The sequence below is a fragment of the Emydura macquarii genome, unplaced genomic scaffold (assembly GCF_026122565.2).
Source record: "Emydura macquarii macquarii isolate MOO-44397 ecotype Brisbane River unplaced genomic scaffold, CSIRO-AGI_Emac_v2 contig_1790, whole genome shotgun sequence".
Classification (NCBI taxonomy): Eukaryota; Metazoa; Chordata; order Testudines; family Chelidae; genus Emydura; species Emydura macquarii.
In genome coordinates, this window is record NW_027131927.1 from 4,432,235 (window position 1) to 4,455,001 (window position 22,767).

Sequence of the window (22,767 nt, forward strand, 5' to 3'; positions counted from 1 at the left end):
CTCACTCCCCACCTGCAGCCCCCTGCTACCCCAGCCCTGGGCTTCCCACATCCAACAGATGCAGCTGGTCATGCCTCAGCCCTTGACTTTGAAAGAATTAAAACCCCAAGAGGGAGCCTGACGTGAGAAGCAGCTTGATCTTCGGGGCCGGGGAGGAGAGTCAGTGACTGACAGAGCGAGAGGGGTATGTAGGGGGCTGGAGGGACAGACACAGACAGACGGAGGGGTACAGATGGGGGTGGATAGCTGTATAGGGGGATGGATGGATGACCGGGGAGGTCTGGTGGAAGGTGTATGGTGGATAGAAGGGGCCGCATTGGGCGGTGGATGGGGACAGATGGATGCACAGAGGGCAATGCAGGTGCTAGCCCACTGGGGGACCCGCCCCACCCCACGACACAGACTAATTAGTTGGGGCCCCTTGAGCTGCTCGGGGCCCTGAGCAATTGCTCAGTCGGCTTTTGCCCAGTGCCGGCTCTGCTAGAGGGGGATGGGTGAGTAGATGGACAGAGGGGTGTCTAGGGGGATGGATGGACAGAGGGGTGTCCAGGGGGATGGATGGACCGAGGGGTGTCCAGGGGGATGGACCGGTGGATGGACAGAAGGGTGTCTAGGGGGATGGGTGAGTGGATGGACAGAAGGGTGTCTAGGGGGACGGACAGGTGGATGGACAGAAGGGTGTCTAGGGGGATGGACGGGTGGATGGACACAGCAGTGACTCTGTTGTGATGAACCCCGATGGCTGGACCGGATTTCCCGCAACAGCTGCTCGAGGCCTGCATGAGTCGGCTCCTGCTCCCCCCAGAAGGGGGCCCACCCAGGTTAGCCCCCCCTGCATCCCCCACTCCCAGCCTGGCACCCTCCCTTCCATCCTGCTTGGCTCCGGTCTGGTTCAGCCAGGTCTCTTTCCGATCAATCATCCCACTCCCAGATGGTCTCATCCTACCTCAGCCCATCTGTACTGCCCTTGCCACCCTCTGGGGCTGGGACAGCAGGGGGCTGCAGGTCGGGAGTGAGGGGCACTGGCAGAGATATCGGCGGGGAGGGGGAGCCCAGGGCTGGGCTAGCAGGGGAACAGCAGGGCCTGGGGTTACTGGCTCCATCCCTAATTGCTGGCAGTTAGATAAATAATAGACCTGGGGGGGCAGGGACCTGCGGGCCCCTAACTTTGCTCAGGGACTGGCAATCCCCCTTGCAGACAGACAGACAAAACCCTCCTAGCTCCACTGGCCTCCCCTCCCCTCAGCTGCCACTCGGCAGAAAACCCCTGGACTCAGCAAGATTCCCAGGCAGGCCAATTCCCAGCTGCCCCAGCCTGAATATCGGTGTAGAATCTCTGGGCGGGCTGTCTGTCTGTCTGTCTGTCTGGGGGTGGCCCTCCCTCCTGGCCCAGCAGGGTGCCAGGTTGGTTTTGGGGAGTGCCGATACCCCACTTCTGTGCCCGGTGCTGTGGGGTCAGGGTGCCAGCCGCTGGGACTCTGAATGGGTAACTAATGAGATGTTAATTAGTTGCAGAGATTAAGGCTGGAGCAGTGGGGGTGGGGTGGTTGTTTTGGGGGGCAGACAGGATCCGTGCCCCACGGGAAGCAGTTCACGGAGCCTCCCAAGATTATGGGCAAAGAAAGATCCTGCTACTCTGCTCTGCTGGTGCCCCTCAGTCCCGAGCTGCAGCCCCCCCCCCCCCCCATTTGCTCCGCTGTGGTGAGATCTGGGGACACACCCGCGTCCCTTGTTATGAGACTCAAGGCTGAATGACTTGCATGCCTGGACAGTTTGCCCCCACCCCAGGAACGAGGTGGGTCACGCGGTTGGGGCTGGGCACCAGGACCCCTGGGTTCCACCCCTGACTTTCTCCGAGGCTTCCTTTTGTGACCTTGGCCAGGGTGCTCCCCCCACCCCGTGCCTCAGTTTCCCCCTCGCTCCCTTCTTCCAATGGGCCCTGCACAGGGGGCTGGGGTTGCTCCTGGATGTCCAGGAGGCAGGGAACTACAGGGGGACAAAAGCCCCGAGGATTTGAACAAGGAGTGGTCAAAAGGCTAAAAAAGGGACCTGGGAGAGAGAAACCTGAGCGAGGCGGGCGAGGAAAGGGTTAATCCCAGCCTGGGCGGCGAGCACCAGGGCTGGGCCCTACAGCTATTAACAGCCTGAAGGCTGGAGGGTTGGTGCAGGGAGGGGAGGGCGTCAGGACTTGCTGAAAAGTTGCGATTATTGAGGTCAGGCAGGAAAGGAGAGGGCGGAGGGAGGGAGCCGAGGGGAACCATCACCTGCCTTGGAAAGTAGGCCACGGAAATGCCAGCTCGGCATTGCTGGGTGGCTGGGGAGGGATGGTGGAGTTGGAGGCCCTGGAGCCGGAGCTGCAGGAAGGGGCACGGTAGGGCTGGGTGAGGGGCGGAGGCAGCCGAGTTTTACAACCTGGGGTAGGAGGGATCCAGGCCCTCGGCTGGCATCACTGGCCTTTGTATGGCAGCTGGCCTGAGATCAGGGCCCCGTCGTGAGACCCCCGCCCCAAAGACCTTGTCTAAATGGACAAAGGGCGGAAGGGGAAACAGAGGCACAGAGCGGGGAAGTGACTTGCCCAATGTCACCTACCAGGCCATTGGCAGCATCCTGATTTTAACCACTAGACCCCCCCACTTCCCTCCCAGAGCTGGGATAGAACCCAGGAGTCCTGGCTGCCAGGCCCCCTGCACTAACCACTAGACCCCACTTCCACATACATGCTCAATCCCCCACTCCCAACTCCCTCCCTCCAATTCACGCCCCCTCCCCCCCAAACAAGCCTGGTCACACGCCGGCTCTTTCCCTGTCTGCCAAATGTTCCCTCTAAAAATAGCCCAGCTCGTTAAAACCCTCGTTGTGCGACCCTGGAAACCGCCCGCCCGCGTCTGGCTCTGGTGCTAAATTAACCCGTCAGGAGCAAGGGCAAGCCTGGGTCGGCTCCCACCCGCCCAGGCAGCCACCGAGACACACGGAAAGAGAGGCAGACGGACAGACACGCAGCCAGGGATGGACACAGACGGAGATGTACGCCTGGGCACAGCCAGACAGACCCACAGGAAGAGCCAGACACACAGAGATGGCTTCTCACACACGGAGACAGACGGACAGACCCAGAGACACACATCTCACGCGCGCAGAGTGCAGGGCCGGAGGGGTCCGGGGGGGGCTCGGCCGTGTCCCTGGCTCAGTGGCAGAGCCGGGTTACAGCGTCTAACGATGCCACGAGGGCTGGGTGGGGACGTTCAATCTCTGCTGTCTGGCTTTCGGCCGCTCGCTGACACGAAGACACTGGCCTGGGGGGCAGATCGCGGGGGGCGCCTCCCCTGCCTCTGTTGCATCTGGTGCTGGGCACTGTTGGAGCTGGGATACCAGGTTAGATGGGCCCCGGTTGGATCCAGTCTGGCCATTCCCATGTTCCTTCTCAACCCCTCGTCTGTATCAGGGGACCTCCCTTGGCCCCCCACCAGCACCCCATCACAGGCCCCAGCCAATCAGCACAGGCCGTGGGCCAGAAGGGGATGGGCTGGGAAATGCTTTACTGGGGGTGGAGGTACAGGGGTCTCTCCCCTCTAGGGGGCCCCAGCTCCACTCCAGCCCCATGGCAGGGGGACTGGCTGGCTCAGTGGAGTGAGGAATGGGGCATGGGGTCTTTCCCCTCTAGGGGGCGCCAACTCCAATGGCCACTTGGTGAGTGAGGGTTGGAAAGAGCCCAAGAGATGGTGATTTCCCCCCCCCCTTCAGTGGGGAAACTGAGGCACAGAGCAGGGAAGTGACCTGCTCAAGGTCAGAACTGTGGGGGTAAAACCCAGGAGTCCTGAATGTCGGGGCCACTGCTCTGGGTGCATGTGCACACACACACGTGTACACACACACATGTACACACACACACCGAGCAACCCACACATACAGTGACCCTCGCCCCCTCCCCATGACTGCTGCAGTGGTGGTGGTGGTGGGGGGTGTTTGACAGCAGCCGTGGTGTTGGACTGGCGGTGCCCCCAGCCGTATACCCGCCGCGTGCCATTGGCCAGGACACCCAGTCATCGGTGTTGAGCTGGTGCCTTCGTTGCTCAGCGAATCCGTGGTCGTGGCGATTCATTCAATCGCGAGCGCTGTCTCGGTGACCTGCGCAGAGCTGGGACAGCACCTGCACGGGGGGGCACACGCACGCAGCCAACACGGATCAACGACTGACAACACTCGGCTGGCCGGGGGTCTGGGATTTCCCTGCCCCCAACCCCTGCCTCCTTGCAGAGCCCAGCTGCACGTCGGGGCCGTGCGTCCCTGGGTTACGGTAAAGGCAGCGCAGCCTAGTGGAGCAACCACTGGACTGGGATGTAGGACTCCTGGGTTCTGTGACCTTGTGCAAGTCACTGCCGCACTGCTCACCACTGAGGAGTCTGTGGGTTCTCAGCCTTCGAGCACCGAGTGACCCACACGCGTCAAGTAGCCGGAGGGCAGCCCCTTGCTCTGGATGGGGCCAAGAAGGGTCTGACCCCCGCCACCCAGAGCTGGGCCCCTCTGGGGTGTCTTGGTCTCATCAGAGAGAAAGTGGAGCCCCCGGGAGGCAGACACACAAGGAAAGGCGCTAGGGGGCACCGTGCTGCAGGGAGCGGGGCGGGGGGCTCCCCAGGGGGCGCTCGCCCCACACAGTCCCTGCTGACCCCAAAACCCCAGTGCGGCACTAGGGGGTACCACGCTGCAGGGGGTGGGGTGGGGGCAGGCACTCTCCCCTCGCAGTCAGGGCTGGGGCCGATGCCCCAGGGCGGCACTAGGGGGCGCCGTGTTATGGGGGAGGGTTGCTCAGTAGGGGGTGCTGTCCCCAAGTCGTCAGAGAGGGAAGGGGGAGAGAGAGACTGGGCAGCGCAATGAGCTGGGGGCGACTGAGTCGTGTGGGGGGGGAAGCGGCATCTCAGACTGGGGGCCCACGGGGGTTCAGATGGGCCAGTGGAGCATCCCCCCACGGGAGGGTGTCGTCTCAGCTCCGGGGCGGGGGGGATGAGTGCCAAGGAAAAGCAGGAGGGTGCAGGTGCAGGTGGTGGGTCCGTGATCAGGCCCCCGGCACGAAGGTCGGCCTGACCCCAGCGAGAAGCTACCATGCGGCGGAGGAATGATGGGGGCACGTTCTAGCCAGCGTCCTGCACGCTGCGGGGACGGAAGCACTGTTCCCTCCGGTGCCAGGGAGCCAGCACAGATGTCTTGCCCGAGAGACGCTGCAGTGGGAAATGACAAATGGAGACAGGGGTTCGACCCTGGCTTGGCTGGGCTAGGCACTGGCAGGGGAGTCTGTCTGTCTGTCTTGTAATTCAGCCAGTTTGTCCTGCTAGTAATGTCTCCTTGGATGGATCTGAATTAAAGGGGGGGAGGGGGAATATTTTGGATCCACCCCCATCCAGCGTTAGGAACAGAGGTGTATGAGCAGAGGAAGGCTGGCTCAGTGGTTAGAGCATTAGCCTTGGGAGACCCAAGCTCAATTCCTGGCTCTGCCAGACTCCCTGCACAGGTCACGTAGCCTCCCGGTGCCTCAGTTTCCCTATCTGTACAATGGGGCTACTAGGCCTGCCTCCCGGAGGAGGGGGTTATTACAATAATAAGGGCCAGGTAGGCAAGGCTAGTAACTCACCCAACCCTGGCAACTCCAAGAAACTCTCCCAGCACGTAGGAGCTGCCTTGGATAGGCTCAGGGGCCCATCTACCCCGGTGTCTTGTCCCTAGCCATTGCCCCCCCCAGCCATTTCCCTGTGTTCCAAAGAAGCCCCAGAGAGGTGAAGTGGCATGACCGGGGGCATGCAAAGAGTCAGTGGCACAGCTAGAAACTGCACTGAGAGATTTCGGGCCGCTTGCCAAAGCATTTTTTTTTATTCGAAGCAAAAAAAAAAGTCCAAGTTTTTGGTTGGAAACAACTTATTTAAAAACTTAACTGTGGTCAGAATAAAATAAAGATGGTCGGAATTGAAATGAACCAGTTTGATTGGCCCCAAATCATTCTTCCTCCCTGGTTCACAAACATTTTTGGCGAAGTCGCGGATGGCAAAACCTTTTGCTGGGTTGAAACCTTTCCGCTGGACAGGAAAACCCAAGTGCCACCCAGCTCTTGTCTAGGCTCCGAGGTCCCCTTTCCTCCCACCTTTTGGAAGCTTGCAGTGGTGAGTTCCACCAGTGAACGACATCCCACGGTGTTGCTTTTGCTTCATGAGTGGTCAGTGTGTGTAATTAACATGACCAAATCTGGATTTCCACTGGGATCAGCACGGGAGTCTCTGGAGCGATCCACCCTTGTGCCCAGTCCCTCGCCCTGTTTCCAGCTCAGACGCAGAGCGAGCCGGGAGTATGCAGCTGGGACCCCTGTTGGGTGTTAGAATTGTGAGCTCGCTGCTTCCTGTTGCTAGAGCTGGGGGACCTGCTTTCTGAGCTGCTGCTGGCAGAGCCCAGCGTGTGGGTCTGCGTGTGAGAGGCAGCGATCAGGCTGCAGTCACAGAGGAAAAGCAGTTGTGGGGCGCGTGTCGATTCCCCTTTCGTAGCTGAAATGGCGGCTGTGAATCCTCTGGCTCTGGTTCCACTCGATGTGATTTGGGAGGGGCCCTGGGCACAAGGCTCGACTGACGCGATCCGAACCGCCAGCTCTTGCCTTTTATCACTGTTCCCTGCCAGGCGTCCAGTGGGACGTGAATGCCTCGGGCAGGCGTGTGCATCTTCAGATGGGCTGGCAAAACAGCAGCCGGGGCTGGCTGCTCTCTGCACGCACCCAGCCACGAGGTGGGGGAGGGAATGTCTTTTATTGGACTGATTTCTGCCCCCAGAGGAGACCCGCTTGTCAGCCCCACACAACTCTTCAGGTCTGGGAAAGCCACCCCTCCCCCCGCAAGGAAATTCCCAGCCATTGCAGGCTTGGGCGCCGTGTCTGACCACCTGGGCCTGGTTCCTAGATGGGCCTGTTTACACGTGTAGGTCTAAGGAGACGTGTCAGACCCTTCCATAGCTGCCTTGTCCTTCGAGCACCAGCGCATGAGAATTGGGGGGGGAGGAGGCCATCAAATCTGGCACCCTAGCAGGACTCCTGGGTTCTCTTCCCAGCTCTGGGAGGGGCGTGGGGTCTCGTGGGTTAGAGCAGGCTGGGGCTAAGAGCCAGAACTCCTGGGTTCTCTCCCTGGCTCTGGGAAAGGAATGTGGTCTAGAGGCTAAAGTGGGGTGGGAGTGTCTAGTGGTTAGAGACGGGGAGGGACTGGGAGGAAGCCAGGACTCCTGGGTTAAATCCCTGGCTCTACCCCAGCTTCTGTGTGATAGTAGGGAGACCCCTTGGCTTCTCTGTCTGCCTCAGTTTCACCTTCTGCAAAACCCAGCTAATGGTCGTAACCCACCCAAGGCACCAATCAGGACTAGATGGGCCCGAGAGACCCGGCGCCCCTCAGCCACTGGCTAACAGGGTGCCCGTGGGGTGGGCCCCAGGGACGTTCAGCTGTGCCAAGCTGGCAGGCGTGGGGGCAGCGAGGGCCCAGACCCAGCACCAAGGAATGGGGTAGATGGGGGGTGGAGCCGCTGTCTGTGAGACACAGACATGCTGTCACCCCCTTCTCCTCCTCTATCCCAGAACAGAGCGCTGAGCCCATCTGGCCCGGCATCCTGCCCCCTCCCCGCCAGCCGGGAGCAGACCCAAGGGCCCATCTGGCCCGGCATCCCACCTGCTGGCTCAATGGAGATCAGCTCCCCCCATTGCATCCCACCCCACTGCCAGCAGCAGTCATGCCGGGGGCCATGCCACCCCAATTCTCCAGGGAAGGGGCTGCGTCCCCCAGCCTCCCTCACCGTCGCATTGCTGCGGCACTAACAGGGGACACTTCAGTTTCCGGCTCTGCCCCCCGCCCGAGATTCCCCCATGGGCTTGGATTTCCCAAGCAGACCCACTTAATATAGGGATTACTGGAGGGGCACCCACAGTCACCTGGACCCCCCACCCCCCCCGCTTTCCGCCTCAGCAGCTACCGCTCGATGGCTGGGGGGGGGGTGTTAATTCTGCACCTTGAGCTCCCCCGGGCCCCCCATCAGAGTAAAGCTGGGTCGGGAAGCAGAGAGAAGGGCTGCCAGGAAAGTCACGGAGCGGAAGAGAAAAAAGGGACAGAAGAAAAGCGGCACAACCGCCCCCCCCCACCATTGCTGGGGGACAGGCAGGAGGGGGAAGGGCAGAGAGAACCCGGGGGGCGTTGGAGGGGAGCAGAGAGTGGAAACAACAGCTGGGTGATGACAGAGAGACCCCCTGCAGCTCAGCTGGTGCCCCTCAATCCCAACCTGCAGCCCCCTGCTAGCCCAGCCCTGGGCTCCACCCGGCCCCACCCCATCTTTGGTGTTGCCCCCCAGTCCCTGCCTCTCTGCTCTGTTTGCAGCTGCCGCTCCTGGCTGCGTGGGGCGGGCTGGAAGGGTATTTTACAGCCCTGTTTAGGCAGCATGAGGCCCCCAGTGCCTGCCCCATCTCGGCTGGTGGTTTAAGGGCAGCAGGAGCCGTGCTGCAGTGCTGGCATTTAGAGGCACCAGGCACAGACCAGCAGCATCCCACCCCTCTGCCCAATTCTCCCCCCCCCATCCCCATCAGGGCCCAGGGCTCCCTGGGGTGGGCAGAACCAGCTGGGAATCCGGACGCCTGGGTTCTATCTCCGGTGTGGGGGAAGAGGGTGGAGTCTAGTGGTTAGAGCAGTGGGGAAGGGGGGGTTAGGTGGCATGTCCTGCAGCCCAGCCCCCTGCTGTGCCCTGCCCCGCTCCCGGCGCCCTCAGTGCTGTGCTGAGGCTAGTTCAGACCCTGCTTTCCCCAGTTTTGAGCAGCTCCCAGCTTACGGGGGCAAAGTTGGGGGTTTAGCTGCCCCCCCAGCTCCCTTGTGTGTCCCCCATGAGGGGAGGAGGGTCTTGCCCACCTCAGCCCCCCTGGTGGGCTGCTGTGAAGCGAGGGGCTGACCCCGGATGCGAGCTCCGTGGGGCGCGTTTCCCTGCAGGCTGTTTCACTGGGTCTCTCTGCCTCGGCACAGTGGGGAGTTGGGGGGGGGGGGAGACTCCAAACGCCTCAGGCATCGGGTCCCGGGGGGCGGCTCTGGGCCAACTCTGGGAGCGGGAGACATTCAAGCCATGGGTGAATTAGGTTGCCGCCTGGGGTTGCAGGGCTAGCCAGGCCAAACCAGAGGAGTGGTGCTGGCACCCCTCCTCCCCTAACCATAACCACCCCACCATCAGCAGGCTGGCCCTGCCCCCCTGCCGAGTCCGACACACTCGCCCTACAAATGAGAACCTCTCTTCTAGGGGGTAGGAGTAGTTTTGCAGGATGCTGGTCACAGGGATACAACAGGGGGCTGGTTGCTAGGCGCTGGTCAGGGGGATACAGCAAGAGGCTTGTTGCCGGGCGCTGGTTGCCAGGCGCTGGTTGTCAGGCACTGGTCACAGGAATACGGCAGGGTGCTAGTTGCTGGGAGCTGGCCAAGGGGATACAGCAGGAGGCTTGTTGCCAGGTGCTGGTTGCCAGGCACTGGTCCTCCTGGGGAAACAACAGGGTGCTGGGTGCTGGCAAGATGCGGGGGGAAGGGTTGGGGGGGAGGTGGTGCTGATGGAAAGGGGCTGCTGTGCCTTTAAGGGGGGGGGGCTGTGTGGGCCCTGCCCTCTTCTTTGCTTATTCATGAGGCCATGGGGCCACTCCCAGCCTGGGTGAGCAGCTGTGCCAGGCTGCAGGGACCTGCCAGCCACCGCCCTGCACTGCTCCCTGCACCAGCCCCTGCGGCCCCAGGCAGCGGAGAGGGCAGGGCCCGGGGGAACTGCCCCGGCTGGCTGCATCCCGGCAAGCAGCGCGGTAGCTCGGCAAACAGCACTTGGAAATCAGTGCCTGGCGGTAGCCCGGCAACCAGCACCAGGCAACTAGCACTTTGCTGTATTCCCCTGACCAGCACCTGGCAACCAGTGCCAGGCAACCAGCACTCTGCTGTATCCTGGCAACCAGCACCTGGCAACGAGCCCCCTGCTGTATCCCCCTGATCTGCATCGGCAACCAGCGTCCTGCTATAACCCAGCAACCAGAGCCTGGCAGCCGGTACCCGGCACCAGTGCCCCACAGTATCTTCCTGGCCAGCATCCTTCTTCATCCCTGTGGCCAGTGCCCGGCAACCAGCGTCCTGCTGCATCGTGGCAACCAGCACCCCGCTGTACCCCAGCACCAGGTACCAGCCTCGCTCCGGCAGGGGGCACCTGCCTAGACTGGATTCCCGGGGCGGGGTTGCATTTGTCTGACACCATCCCCCCCATAGTGCCATCCCAGGGAGATTTGGCCCAATCCTGACCATGCCCTCCCTAGAGGCAGAGCTGGGACTGGTGGTCCCAAATCGGTACCCAAGGTTCCTGGAATGCATGGCAGGCGGCTATGGCTGTGGTGCAGCGACCTCTACGGACTGATCAAGGGACCCACCTGACTCCCCCACTCCTGACTGCCCTCCCCCTCCCCCGCCAGACACTGCTTCTTTCTGAAGGCGCCCCCCCCCCACCCTTTGTGTATCAGCACCGAGCTAAAACCTTGGGTGGCTCAGCTCTCCTGGTTCTGGGGAGATGTAGCTAGTTCCTCCCCCCATTGCCTGACCCCCCCCATTGCCTGACACCCCCCCAGTCTGAATTGAAATTCACGTCCTCCAATCTCAAATCCAGGGTGGATATTTTACAGCTCCCCCCCACACACTTTCCAGCCACCGAGAAAAGCCCAGGATGAACCCTGGATCGGGAGGAGCGAGGCGCTGGCTGTGGGGGGACAGCATATGGGGGGCTGTGGGAGGCTGGTGGGGAGAGTTCCTGCTGCTCAGATCCCCCCAATATTTTTTTTTGATGAGGCCACCCAGTGGGATTCGCCTTGGCCATCCGGGCTCAGACTCAGGACCCCGTGGAGCCCCCGGCTGGGAGATCAGAGCCGGCGTGGCCCGCTGACCCCTGGCCTTAGCCAGCCCGACTCTGACCTGAGACCGGCCCCCCCAGCCCCGCCAGACGTTCCTGGAGGTTTATGGCTCGCTGGAACCGCAGTGCAAGGTAGGTGAGTGCCTCCCTGTGACTGTGACCATCGCCGTGGGGAGGCTGGGGGCAGGGCTGAAGAGAGGGGAAGAGAACGGGGGACAATTGTACCCCCCCCCAAACATCTGTGTAAATACAGTGAAATGGGATGGGGGAACGAACGGGGTATAACAGGACCCCACATTTTACTCCATGGTCCTGGGCGAGAGGGAGGCCACAGCATTGGGGGGACGTGGGAGGGCAGGGCCGACTCAGGGAGATGTCAGAAAGGGGCGCGGGGTGTCGGCTGGGAGCGTTGCCTCTTGTCAAGAACCTGCGGAACTCACCACCACAGGGTTTCGATTGGCATAAAGGTGGTGGGAGATGTCCGTGGATGAGAGCAGCATTGTCTGGGAAGGGAGAACCACCCCTAGGCCTCAGGGCATGGCTGTCTCCAGGGAGGTGGGCAGCCACCCCTCCCTCCCAAGCCCTTACTGGTGAGGGGCTAGTGCTGTGGGAAGGATGGGGGTGGGGGTGGGGAGCTGTCCTGACCTGTTTCCCCTTCCCCCCATCGCTGTCAAATTCAGCTAAAAGCACAAGCCTGTCCTTCAGCCCCAGACCTGCCCCCCCCGCCCATGGCCCCTCTCTGCCTGCGCATCTCCCCCATCCCACTTGGGGCTGGGGCTCGTTGATTTCACAGTTTGTCTGTCCCCGCAGGGATTGGGGGGTGGAGGGTAGCCTGGATCCCTGGGGCAGATCCCCCCACTTCCCTGCCAACCGCCCAGGTCCCTCAGACAGCACAAAGAGGCCAGGATCTCTGCACATCCGGCTCCAAATCCCAGCCACGCGTGGGGGGCGGGTGTCCGTGACCTGGGGTCGTGGCCTAACCAGCTCCTGCCCCAAAGGTCTCCCCCAGCATGAGGGTGGGTGGGAGAAGGTGCATTGGGGAAGGACCGCTGGAAGGGGCTGCTAGGGTTGTCAGAGGTGGGGTGGTGGTAGGGGACGTGAGGGGTGTCAGGGCAGGGGGTGCTAGAGGGCGTGAGGGGTTGACAGCAGGGCTGTGGGGGGGGGCCACAATGTGGCAGTAGAGGGTGTGTTGAGGCATGGGGGGAGGGAACATAGGGGTGTGTTGGGGGGCAGAAGGTCCTGAGGGTGTTGTAGGGTGTTTGGGCATTTTAGGGGGCAGGGCAGGTTGAAGCAAGGGGCAGGGCTTGTCTTGCCCCAGTTCCCAGGCGGGGCAGCTGGCCGAGGCGACACTTGCCCCTAGGCTGCTCCACCTCACTCCAGCCCCCCCAGCCGCCCCATTGCACAGACAAGGGTCCCGGCTGCAGTGGGGAGAGGCGCCGCATGGCGGGAGGGACAGCAGCTTGGTCACATCCCACCTTCAGAGGCGGGGGGGGATGGGGATCCCAGAGCTGCCGGGCAGCAGGACGGCCCAGCCCAGGGGTCTGACCTGTGACAGGGAGGCGGGACGCCAGGCTAGATGGGCCCATTGGCCAGGGCCAGGAGAACTCCGTGAGCGGGGACACAGCTGGGAGTCCCCCACACCCAGCTGGGCCCAAGAGGTGCCGTTGGGAGCTGCGGTGGCTTCAGGCTGTAGTGCAGGGTTCCGATCCGGCGGGGCCCAGCTTTCATGGCCGGTTCTGGTGCCCTCAAACAACTGAGACTCCCAGCCTCCTGGGCCAAAAGCACAAGATTTCCCCCCGAACCAAATCATCAGACCCCCACCTGGGTCCCAATCTGACCCGGAACTGGACTGATGAGGGGCCAGTTGAGATGTGGGGACAGGAACCCAGCTCAGATGCCAAAGGGGTCAGGCATGAGGTCAGAGAAGCTCCCGGGAATCAGGGAGCCCAAGGCCAGGACAGCAGGGGGCTGCGGGTCGGGACTGAGGGACACCATTGAGACGCAAGAGCAGGGAAGGGACATCAGGACTCCTGGGTTCTGTTCCCAGCTCTGGAAGGGGGTATCACCAAGGGGTTACAGATGCAGGGTAGCCTGGGAGTCAGGACTTGTGGGTTCCGTTTCTGTCTGGGCCACTGACTCTCTGGGACTTTGGGTGAATGCCTCAGTTTCCCCATTTGTGAAATGGGGGCCTGCCCCCACACCACGAAAGGCCCAGTCAGCCATCCCTGCGCCAGCATCCCGCACCTGCCTTGAATGCCTGGCGAGATCCGATGGAAGCCCCTTTTGAACCCAGCACGGCTTGATGCAGGGTGTGTGTGTGTGTGTGTGTGTGTGTGGGCGGGGGGGGGTGTCCTGGGCAGACCCTGCTGCCTGCCTTCCCCTATGTGAGCTGCAAGGTGGGGGGTGTCGGGGCTGCGTCTTAGTTCAGCTCTGTGTGTGTCATGCGAGCCCTGGATTCCCGAATTAAACCCAGTGGGAGGGAGGAAGTGCGGGGGCGAAGGGGGGACCCTGGGAATCCAAAGAAGGCTGCAGTTTCCTCCTGTAAAGCTGTGGGGTGGGAGACACGAGACAAAGCAGGACCGGCTCAGAGCCCAGGCTCCCCTAACTCCAGGTCTACCAGTGCCCCTCACTCCCGACCCACAGCCCGCTGTGATATCCCAGCCCTGGGCTCCCCACCCCCCCAGCTCTACCGGTGCCCCTCAATCCTGATGCGCAGCCCCCAGCTGTCCCAGCCCTGGGCTCCCCCCAGCTCTGCCAGTCTCGTGCAGAGTGAAGTTGGCTGGCTTTAAGTAGCTTGGTCGAGTTGAAGCAGCACAAACCCCCTCTGCCCCCATAATCTGCGCCAGGGCTGAGTTGTCCCAGCTCTGCCAAATCCTCGGGGCATCACTTGGAAGCAGTGGCTGCCCCAGCACCCCGCCCTGGTAGGGAAAGGCTTTGGGCAGCTGCCTCTGGACTCTGGTCGCCTCCCTTGCTTTGTTCCTGGGGGCAGCTGGGAAGTGCCTGTGTGTGTGTCTCCAGAGCTGCTGGGAAAGGACTTGCGGGGGGGACATGTGCTCTGGGGCTATGGGGAAGGGTCTGTGGCTAAAGGGTTATTTGGCCCATTTTACAGGGTAGAAAACCGAGGAATACAAAGGAGAGGTTAGTAGCCTAAAGCCGCACACAGTGAGTCAGTTAAAAAATCAATCATGGAACTCAGGAGTCCTGGCTCCCAGCCCCTGCTTTCACCACTAGCCCCCACTCCCCTCCCAGAGTCGGGGATAGAACCCAGGAGTCCTGGCTCCCAGCCACTGCTCTAACCACTAGATCCCACTTCCCTCCCAGAGCTAGAAGTAGCTCAGGGCGCCCCCTGCTGGTGAAGGAGGACCCAGTGCCGGGTAAGAAAGGCTCCCCCATCACCTGGCCTGTCTCTCTTCCTGCAGCCGGGCCCCCTGACGGCCATGGAGCGCCTGCTGCTCTGCGTCCTGGCCCTCTGCCTGGGCCCCTCCCGTGCCCAGCTGTGCCCCACACGCTGCATGTGCCAGAACCTGTCCCCCTCGCTGGCCGTCCTGTGCGCCCGCACCGGGCTGCTCTTCGTGCCGCCCTCCATCGACCGGCGCACGGTGGAGCTGCGGCTGACGGACAACTTCATCGCGGCCGTGCGGCGCCGGGACTTCGCCAACATGACGCGGCTGGCGCACCTGACCCTCTCCCGCAACGCCATCCGCCAGCTGGTGCCCTACGCCTTCGCCGGCCTGCGGGGCCTGCGCGCCCTGCACCTGGACGGCAACCGCCTGCTGGCCCTCAGCGGCCAGCAGCTCCGGGGCCTCCCCAACCTGCGCCACCTCATCCTCAGCAACAACCAGCTGCGGGACATCGCGCCCGGCGCCTTCGACGACTTCGCCGGCACCCTGGAGGACTTGGACGTCTCCTACAACAACCTGGCCTGGCTGCCCTGGGAGACCATCCGGCGGCTGGGCAACGTCAACTCCCTCGGCTTGGACCACAACCTCATCGCCCACGTGCCCCAGGGCGTCTTCGCCAACCTGCACAAGCTGGCCCGGCTGGACATGACCTCCAACCGGCTCAAGAAGATCCCCCCGGACCCGCTCTTCCTCCGCCGGCCCGTCTACGCCAAGGCCAGGGGCTCCCCCCTTTCCTCCCTGGTGCTCGGTTTCGGCGGCAACCCCTTGCACTGCAACTGCGAGCTGCTGTGGCTCCGGCGCCTGGCGCGGGAAGACGACCTGGAGACCTGCGCCTCGCCGCCCGCGCTGCTGGGCAAATCCTTCTGGAGCGTCCCCGAGGAGGAGTTCGCCTGCGAGCCGCCCGTCATCACCCACCACACGGGGCGGCTGGTGGTGATGGAGGGCCAGGTGGCCACCTTGCGCTGCCAGGGGGCGGGCGACCCCGAGCCGGCGGTGCACTGGGTCTCGCCGGAGGGCAAGGTGGTGGCCAACGGCTCCCGGATGCTTGCCTACGAGAACGGCAGCCTGCAGATCCTCGTGGCCACCGTCAAGGACGCCGGCGCCTTCGCCTGTGTGGCCTCCAATGCCGCCGGCGACGCCACCGCCTCTGTGGAGCTGCTGGTCCACCCCCTGCCCCAGCTGGCTGATGGCACCCGCCCCCCGGCACCCGCCGCCTCTGGGCCCTCCGACATCCTCACCTCGGCCAAGGCGGGCGCCCACGAGAGCGCCGCCCCGCAGGACAGGGGCGTGCTGGTCTCCGCGCTCTCCGCATCCTCCGCCCTCATTCGCTGGTTCCCGCAGCGGTCCGTGCCCGGCGTCCGTATGTACCAGATCCAGTACAACAGCTCCTCCGACGACACCCTGGTGTACAGGTGAGCCTGTGCCGCCGGGCGGGGGGTGCCAGGCTGGGGATCCGAGTGGTTCTGGCCTGGGGTGCCAACGGGTCTTGTCTGGGTGGCTCTGGGCTGGGAGGGTCAGGGGGCGGGTCCCATCTGGGTGAGTCTGGGTTGGGAGGTCCTGTCTGGGGGTGTCTGGCTGGTGGGGGGGTGGGTCCATGCCAGCCAACATGCATAAGCCAGCTGGCTTGGAGGTGACTGTAACGCCAGGGCAGTGCGTCCCCATGGGGGGTCGGTGTCTGTTTAACTAAACTGCTTACAGATGAACTGGCGCGAGTCGCCCATGCTGGGTGCCCTAGAGCTGAGCCCTGGGCACCCCCTCCCCTCGGAGACACAGCCCCCCCATTTCTGGGTCCCAGTGCAGACCCCAGGGCATGGCCCTCCCAGCCACCTTGGTCACTGTTCATGCCAGGGTGAGATGGTCTGGACTTGCTTGGTGCTGGGGAGAACTGAGCCCGGTGGGCCGATCCCAGACGCTTCCCATGGGGGGGCAAGAAGCAGCCGGGAATGTGGCCCTGTGTGGCCACCGTCCTATGTTCACGTGAATCAGGGGAGCTGGAAGGCTGGGGCCAAAACTGCCCCCCTCCCAGAGCCTAATCTCCCTGTGTGCCTCCCTGTGTGCCTCCCTACAACTCCAGCCACCCCCTGAATTTTCCTGGCACCCCACCACACCCACCAGCCGGCGATTGCCCATGACCCCTGCTCCCCTGGGCTGGAGTTGGGTTCAGCTCGGGGCATCGGTTTCCTTCCCCAAATTTCCCCAGCGGGGAGCAGAGAGGAATAAACTGATGAGCTGTTGATCAGCCACGGGCTGGATGCCTCGTGTGGGTCCAACCTCATGCTCAGCGCGGGTTGGGGGGGGGTCCTGAGCAATGGGATGTGCCAGCTCTGAGTGGGGGCCTAAAGTTTCCCAGGGTGGGGTGGGGGCTCAGTAGGGGGCGCTCTCTACTTGCAGTCAGTGCTGATCCCAGCGTGGCGCTAGGGAGCTGCCAGAGGCACCTTCTGTACGTAGGCCCATGATCCTGGGTGCTTGTTGTCCTAAAGGATAGGTTAGGGGAAACAGTCCCTGCGCCCCACCCCAGAGCTGGCTACATCTCAGCACCGGGTGAGGGGTCCCTGTATAAACAGTCCTGTGCCCCACCCCAGAGCCAGCCGCAGCTCAGTGTGGGGTGAGGGACCCGCCCGCTATGAATGCTCTTCTGTGCTCTCCCAGCGGAGAGGCGCCGTCAGAGGCGTCCCGCTGTGAACGGTGTTCGCTCAAACCATCAGGCAGTGCTTCCTCCCCAGTCCATGGACCTGCGCCCTGGATTCTTCTCACCCCCCCACTTTCCTTCCCCCCCTTCCCCCATCCCTCACCCAGATGGCCGGGGCCTTCCACAGCAGCTGCTGCTTTGGACTTTTAAGAGCCTCCCCACCCACGGTAGCCATGGACCTTTGCAGCTGGCCCGGAACTGGCCCTGGAAAACTGCTAATGAGCCCTTTATGCGGGGTTGGTGGGGCAAGGGGGTAACAGGGTTGGGGATCTGGAAAGATGGGGCAAGCGCAGGGGTAGCTGGGTGAAGGCAGTGGGGGGGAGCTGGGAAGTGTTGTGGGAAAAGGTGAAGTAAGGTAGTTGGGGGGGGCTGGGGGAAGGTAGCAGGGTGGCTGTGGGTCTGGGGGGAGGGTGGAGGAGGGTGGTCGTGGGGGAAATTGGGGGGGTTGGAGGTGGGTAGCAGAGTGGCCATGTGGTGGGAGTGAGGTGGGGCAGGGGCAGCAGTAGGGGAGTGGAGCTGAGATGGGGCAGGGATCCGGCGTGGCCGCAGGCACCGCTCACCGCTCTCCTCCCGCCCCCCAGGATGATCCCCCCATCCAACAAGGCGTTCCTGGTGAAGGACCTGGCAGCGGGGCGGGCCTACGACCTGTGCGTGCTGGCCGTGTCCGCCGACGGGCCGACGGCGCTGCCGGCCACGCGCAGCCTGGGCTGCGTCCGGTTCCGCACCTGGCCCGGCTCCCCCCCGTGCCACGCCCGGCACGCCCACTTCCTTGGTGGCACCATGATCGTCGGCATTGGCGGCCTCATCGTGGCCTCCATCCTGCTCTTCATCCTCCTCCTCACGAGCCGCTGCAAAGCCCACGACGGGCACCGGATGGCCAAGGTCAGGCATGGCTGTTCCCAGACCAACGGCGGGCAGCCCCCAGCCTGCAGGGCGCCGGATGGGGCCGAGGACAGCACCGGGGACCTCACGGGGGTGGCCCTGAGCAAGGATGGCGAGAAGGGGCTTGGCCACCCCTGGCCAAGAGGTGGGCACGAGGGAGACGCCCTCTCCCAGGAGGAGGACGTGGTCAAGGACTAGTCTAGCCCTGTACAGCAAGAGCCCCGTGCCCGGGAGAGCTGAGGAACCAGGTAACGGGGCCTTACGGGCGTGGCGAAGGTCTGCCCGGGGGAGGCCGGGTTTCACGCTTCGTGGATCTGCCGTGCCTGATGCCGGTCTGACTCACGCCTTTCCACACCGTCGTGCGTCTCGCCCTATTTCGGATAGATGAACCTATTTCTTGCTTCCCCCTCAGCCCTCACCCAAATGACTGGGGTCTCCCACAGCAGCCGGGCTTCTCTGGAAAGTGCTCTGCCCTGGTGGGAGGAGAACGTGGCCACCACGTTCGGTGGGGGCGACCGGAGCAGAAACTCCAGCAAGAGCCGCTAGGGGGTCCTGTCTAGCTCAGGGCTGCAGATGTCTAGCCAGGGACATTCCCAACGGGACCTTCTCCAGTGCTGGGGCCTCTCTGGGCAGCATTTGATCCTTGCAGCCCGAGGGATGGTGCCAAGCAAAGGGTTTGGAAAGAAAGGATTGGAGAGGGTTGTAAAGAGTTAAAAAGGGAGGGGATGCTCCGGGATGGACGGACGGATGGATATGCGGAGTAGAGGGATGGATAGACCTGGCCTGTCAGTGGAAAGGTGGGTAGATAGATACATGTGCAGATGGTTGGCTGGCTGGCTGGCTGGCTGGACAGAGTGGTAGGCATAATGCAGATGGGTGAATGGAGAACGTGGACAGTTGGCTGGATACTGCAGGTGGGGGGTGGATAAGTAGGTAGGTGGATGGACAAATGGGTAGGTGGATGGATGGGTAACGTGGATTGGTGGATAGATGGACAGATGGATGGGTAATACAGATGGATGGATGAATGGACTGACAGATGGGTAATGCAGACTGATGGGTGGATGGACGGATACGTAATGCAGACGGCTAGATGGACAGATGGACGGATGGGTAATGCAGATGGGAGGGTGGATGGGTAATGTGGACGGACCGACGGATGAGGAATGCAGACGGATGGGTGGCTGGGTAACTCAGAAGGGTGGGTGCGTGGATGGACAGTCAGACGGGTAATGCAGACGGATGGGTGGCTGGGTAACTCAGACAGGTGGGTGCGTGGACGGACAGACGGGTAATGCAGGCAGAAGGGTGGATGGATGGACAGACTTGTTCCAAGCAGCCTGAGCAGGCCCTATTCTGTTGCTGCTCCCGCACTCACCCAACCCCCGTGTTTGTCCCCGTTTTGCTCAGCCCCCCTGGTGGTGGTGCCCCCCCGTGGGCGTGAGGAGACAGGCCGGCGAATGGAGCGACGTGAAGATCTGAGCATGTCGCCCGGCAGGAGCATGGCCCAGCCATCAAGGGCGCCCCCAGGTGCGGTGACTCCCTCTCCCAGGGAGGCCAGGGGACGCCGGGAGCTGCTGCGCCGAGGGCCTCCACTGGGGCAGCGTCGCTGATGCATCTGCAAAGGGTGATGGGAAAGCAGAGGAACAGGGATTGGGGTGAGCCAGGGGCATCACATTGACCCTCTGCCCTGCACCCAGAAGAGCCGAGCAGCGGGTGCCCAAGATCGCCCAGGGTGACTCCGGTTTGACCCCGAGGGGCTGAGATCAGAACCTGGCCCTGCCCCCATTGTAATCAGGTGTGACTCCGGATTGACCCCAGGGCTGAGATCAGAACCTGGCCCTGCCCCTATTGCAATCAGGAGTGACTTCGGATTGACCCCAGGGCTGAGATCAGAACCCAGCCCTGCCCCATTGCAATCAGGAGTGACTCCGGATTGACCCCAGGGCTGAGATCAGAACCTGGCCCTGCCCCTATTGCAGTAGGGTGACTCCTAGGCTGACCAGACAGCATGTGTGAAAAATCAGGCCGAGGGGGGTGGGGGTGGGGGGGTAACAGGCTCCTATGCAAGACAAAGCCCTGAATATTGGGACCGTCCTTATAAAATCGGGACATCTGGTCACCCTCTGGATTGGTCCTGGGGGGCTGAGATCAGAACCTGGCCCTGCCCCCATTGCAGTTGATGGTTTCAGACCCATAGGCCCCTCCCCAGACCCCCTCTGGCCTCTCCCTGCCCCACAGCCTGAGGGTCCATCTCTGCCCAGCCTCACCCTCTTTCTCCTCTCTTCTGATCCCCTTGTTCACCGGGACTGGTTGGGACCCCCTCCCTGCCCCTCCAGGGTTCCCCATTTCACACCCCTGCCCTGCCTCTCCCAGGACCCTGCCTGGGGCAGCCCGGACCGGATGGGACCCTGGGAGCCAGACTGTGCCCCCACATGGAGCGGGGCCTGTGAGGGGGGCTGTGTGGGAGTATGCCGAGCCAGGCGGTGAGTGCGGGCCCTGGGGGAGCCCGGGTGGCTTGTCTCCCTAGGGCCTGAGCCCCCCAGCCCTGATCTGCGGTGGGGGGGCAAGGAGGCATCTGCAGTACTCAGTTTCCCTCTGTGTGGATACCTGGTTTGACCCAGCCCCCAGGGCTGCAGCCCATGGGGAGGGGCAGGAATAGCAAGGAGATGGGGGAGGGTTCCCTGTCCTGTGGTGCTCAGCCCCCAGGCACTGACCCCGACTCTCTCTCTCTCTTTCAGGGCGTTTGCCATGGACCCTGCTTCTCCCCACAGTGCCACCGACCCCTGGCCTGGCTCGGGATTTGTCCGGGGCCCACAAGGCTGGCCCTGTGCTGTGAGGAGGGGGGGTGTCCCTGCACCACCCCCCTGACCCCTCCTCTTCTCCAAGGCCCGGCAGCTGTTTTTCTACAAACGCCCCTTTCGAACTGCGGCGGGAATTTCTAATAAACTTGCCGGCTCCGAGTGGACCCTGGCTGGGGGCTGTTGCTGGCCTGGGGGTGTCAGAGACTCAGTGGGGGGAGCTGCCTTGGAGGGGTCAGGGCAGGGGCAGGGTCTGGAGGGAGTCATTATAGTGGGGGTGGGGATGGGCTGCTGTATGGGGGAGGATTGGGAGAGGATCAGAGTCGGGGGCGGGGCACCACTGCATCAGGGGGATGGGGAGGGTCACTGCAGGGAGGAGCTGGGGCTGGTCGCTGCATGGGGGGAGGAGGGTTGAACTGGGGGAGGGGTCACTGCCCTGGAGAATCAAGGCAGCAAAAACTGGCACCTGGCACCTCTGGGGAGGGAGAGTGCCTGGGAGCCAGGACTCCTGGGTTTCCTTCCCAATCCCTCCTCCTCTATGGGATCCTGGGGCTTGTTCAGACCCAGCCTCTGGCTCTTCCCAGCCTTTCCATGTATCCCCACGGCGGGTCTTTCCCCGTGTCTTCCTCACTCAGCGACAGGCTCAGGCTCTCTGCAAACTCAGGCAGCGTCGGGCCCACTCAGGTCATATCTGGCGGGTTTCCTGTGCGACAGGAGCCTCTAGAGCCTGCAGGAGGTGTGGGGGGTGTTAACCGCGGGCTCTGACTGTGCCGTCCATGCCACCGCCTCCTAGATGGACGCACCGGCCCGCGGAGCTGGTGGAAGCCGGCCGGTTCCAACCCCCGGCTGCTGTTTCCTCCTGCGCCAGCCCGGCTTGCTGAGCGAGACAAGGAAATAACCATTGCGGCTGGGCCCCCCAGCAGAGGAGCCGGGCAAGGCGTGAGAGGCGCCCTGGGGCCTGGGATGAGGCCCAGGGCAGCGATTTCTCCCCCGCCTTAATTAGCAGCGAAACCAAATGCTTCTAAACGCACCAGTCCTGCCGAGTTAGTCCTCAGCTGGCAGCCGTCACCATGCTGCTGGGGAGGAGGGATGTCAAGTGCATCCCATGGAGCTTGAACGATGCCAGCTCTGGGCTGGGGTACCAGGGACACCGGCAGAGCTGGGGGGGAGCCCAGGGGAGCTGCGGATCAGCTAAGCAGTATCAGGGCGTGGTGTTAATCAGCTCAGGGAGGTGTCTTGGTCGGATGCTTGCCTCAAGCCACCGCTAGGCAGCAGGGCATGTCCCCAGGCCCGTCTGGGTTGATTTTGGGTAAGTGACGCAGGGCGGGGCCAGCCAATGGGGTGCCCCGATGGGATCCCTGGGCCGTGATGGCCAGAAATCCCATCACTCGGCTCCAGGGGCCGCGTCGTGTCGCTTCGCTCCCCCCCCCTGTACCCTGTGGACCAGGTGGCGGCTGTATGCGGGATGCTTGGATTCCCTTCTCCACAGGCAGGACTCCTGGATTCTTTTCCTGGGTCTGCTAGGGGGCTGGGGGGCTGGTGATTGAGGGGGCTGGGAGCCAGGACTCCTGGGTTTTAGCCCTGGGAGGGAAGTGGGGGCTAGTGGTTAGAGCTGGTCTCACTCCAAACGGGAGAGGGGGTGCACCATGGCTGCCCAAGGTGGGGAGACAGAGTGTGGTGAATTCACAGGGATGGGGGGGCGGAACAGATGCGAGCAAATGGGAAAGAACCTGACAAAATTGCCATGCCAGGGCTGGGAATCAGCTCTCCCTTGGCGGGGAGGCTCCCCTGACATTCCCCGCGCTGTTGCTTCCAGCCGTCCCCCTGCCGTGGAAAGCTTTCAAGTCCGAGGGCTGGTTGCGCTCTGCCCAGGAGGCCCTGAATAATTTAGGCTGCCGCGTTGTTAAGTAGTTTTTGCTTTGAAAAATGCATGTGGAATTGTGTGTTTGTCGGTGGGGCGGGAGGAGGATGGGGGGGGAGGAGCACTGGGGATACGTCTACACTGCAAGTGCAGCATGGGATTGAGTGTCAAACCAACGCTGATTCCTAACTGGATCAAGCTAAGCCAAACTCAGCCGGAGTCGTTTCAGAG

General features: G+C 62.9%; 1 protein-coding gene across 1 annotated transcript; it reads left to right on the forward strand.

Annotated features, from left to right (window-relative positions):
- Window positions 1-14,339: 14,339 nt before the first annotated feature.
- Window positions 14,340-20,897, forward strand: LOC137159103 (leucine-rich repeat and fibronectin type III domain-containing protein 1-like protein). The gene is made up of 4 exons (XM_067557302.1): window positions 14,340-15,715; window positions 17,574-18,122; window positions 19,285-19,532; window positions 20,616-20,897. Exons 1-2 carry the CDS (start codon window positions 14,340-14,342, stop codon window positions 18,070-18,072), a joined length of 1,875 nt encoding a protein of 624 aa, XP_067413403.1. The 3' UTR covers window positions 18,073-18,122; window positions 19,285-19,532; window positions 20,616-20,897.
- Window positions 20,898-22,767: the final 1,870 nt, after the last annotated feature.

Bases quoted from the DNA above. Each gene is read 5' to 3' on its own strand.
- LOC137159103 (XM_067557302.1), top strand. From the start codon at position 14,340: ATGGAGCGCCTGCTGCTCTGCGTCCTGGCCCTCTGCCTGGGCCCCTCC. The intron at 15,716-17,573 runs GTGAGCCTGTGC...CCCGCCCCCCAG, and splicing joins GACGACACCCTGGTGTACAG to GATGATCCCCCCATCCAACA.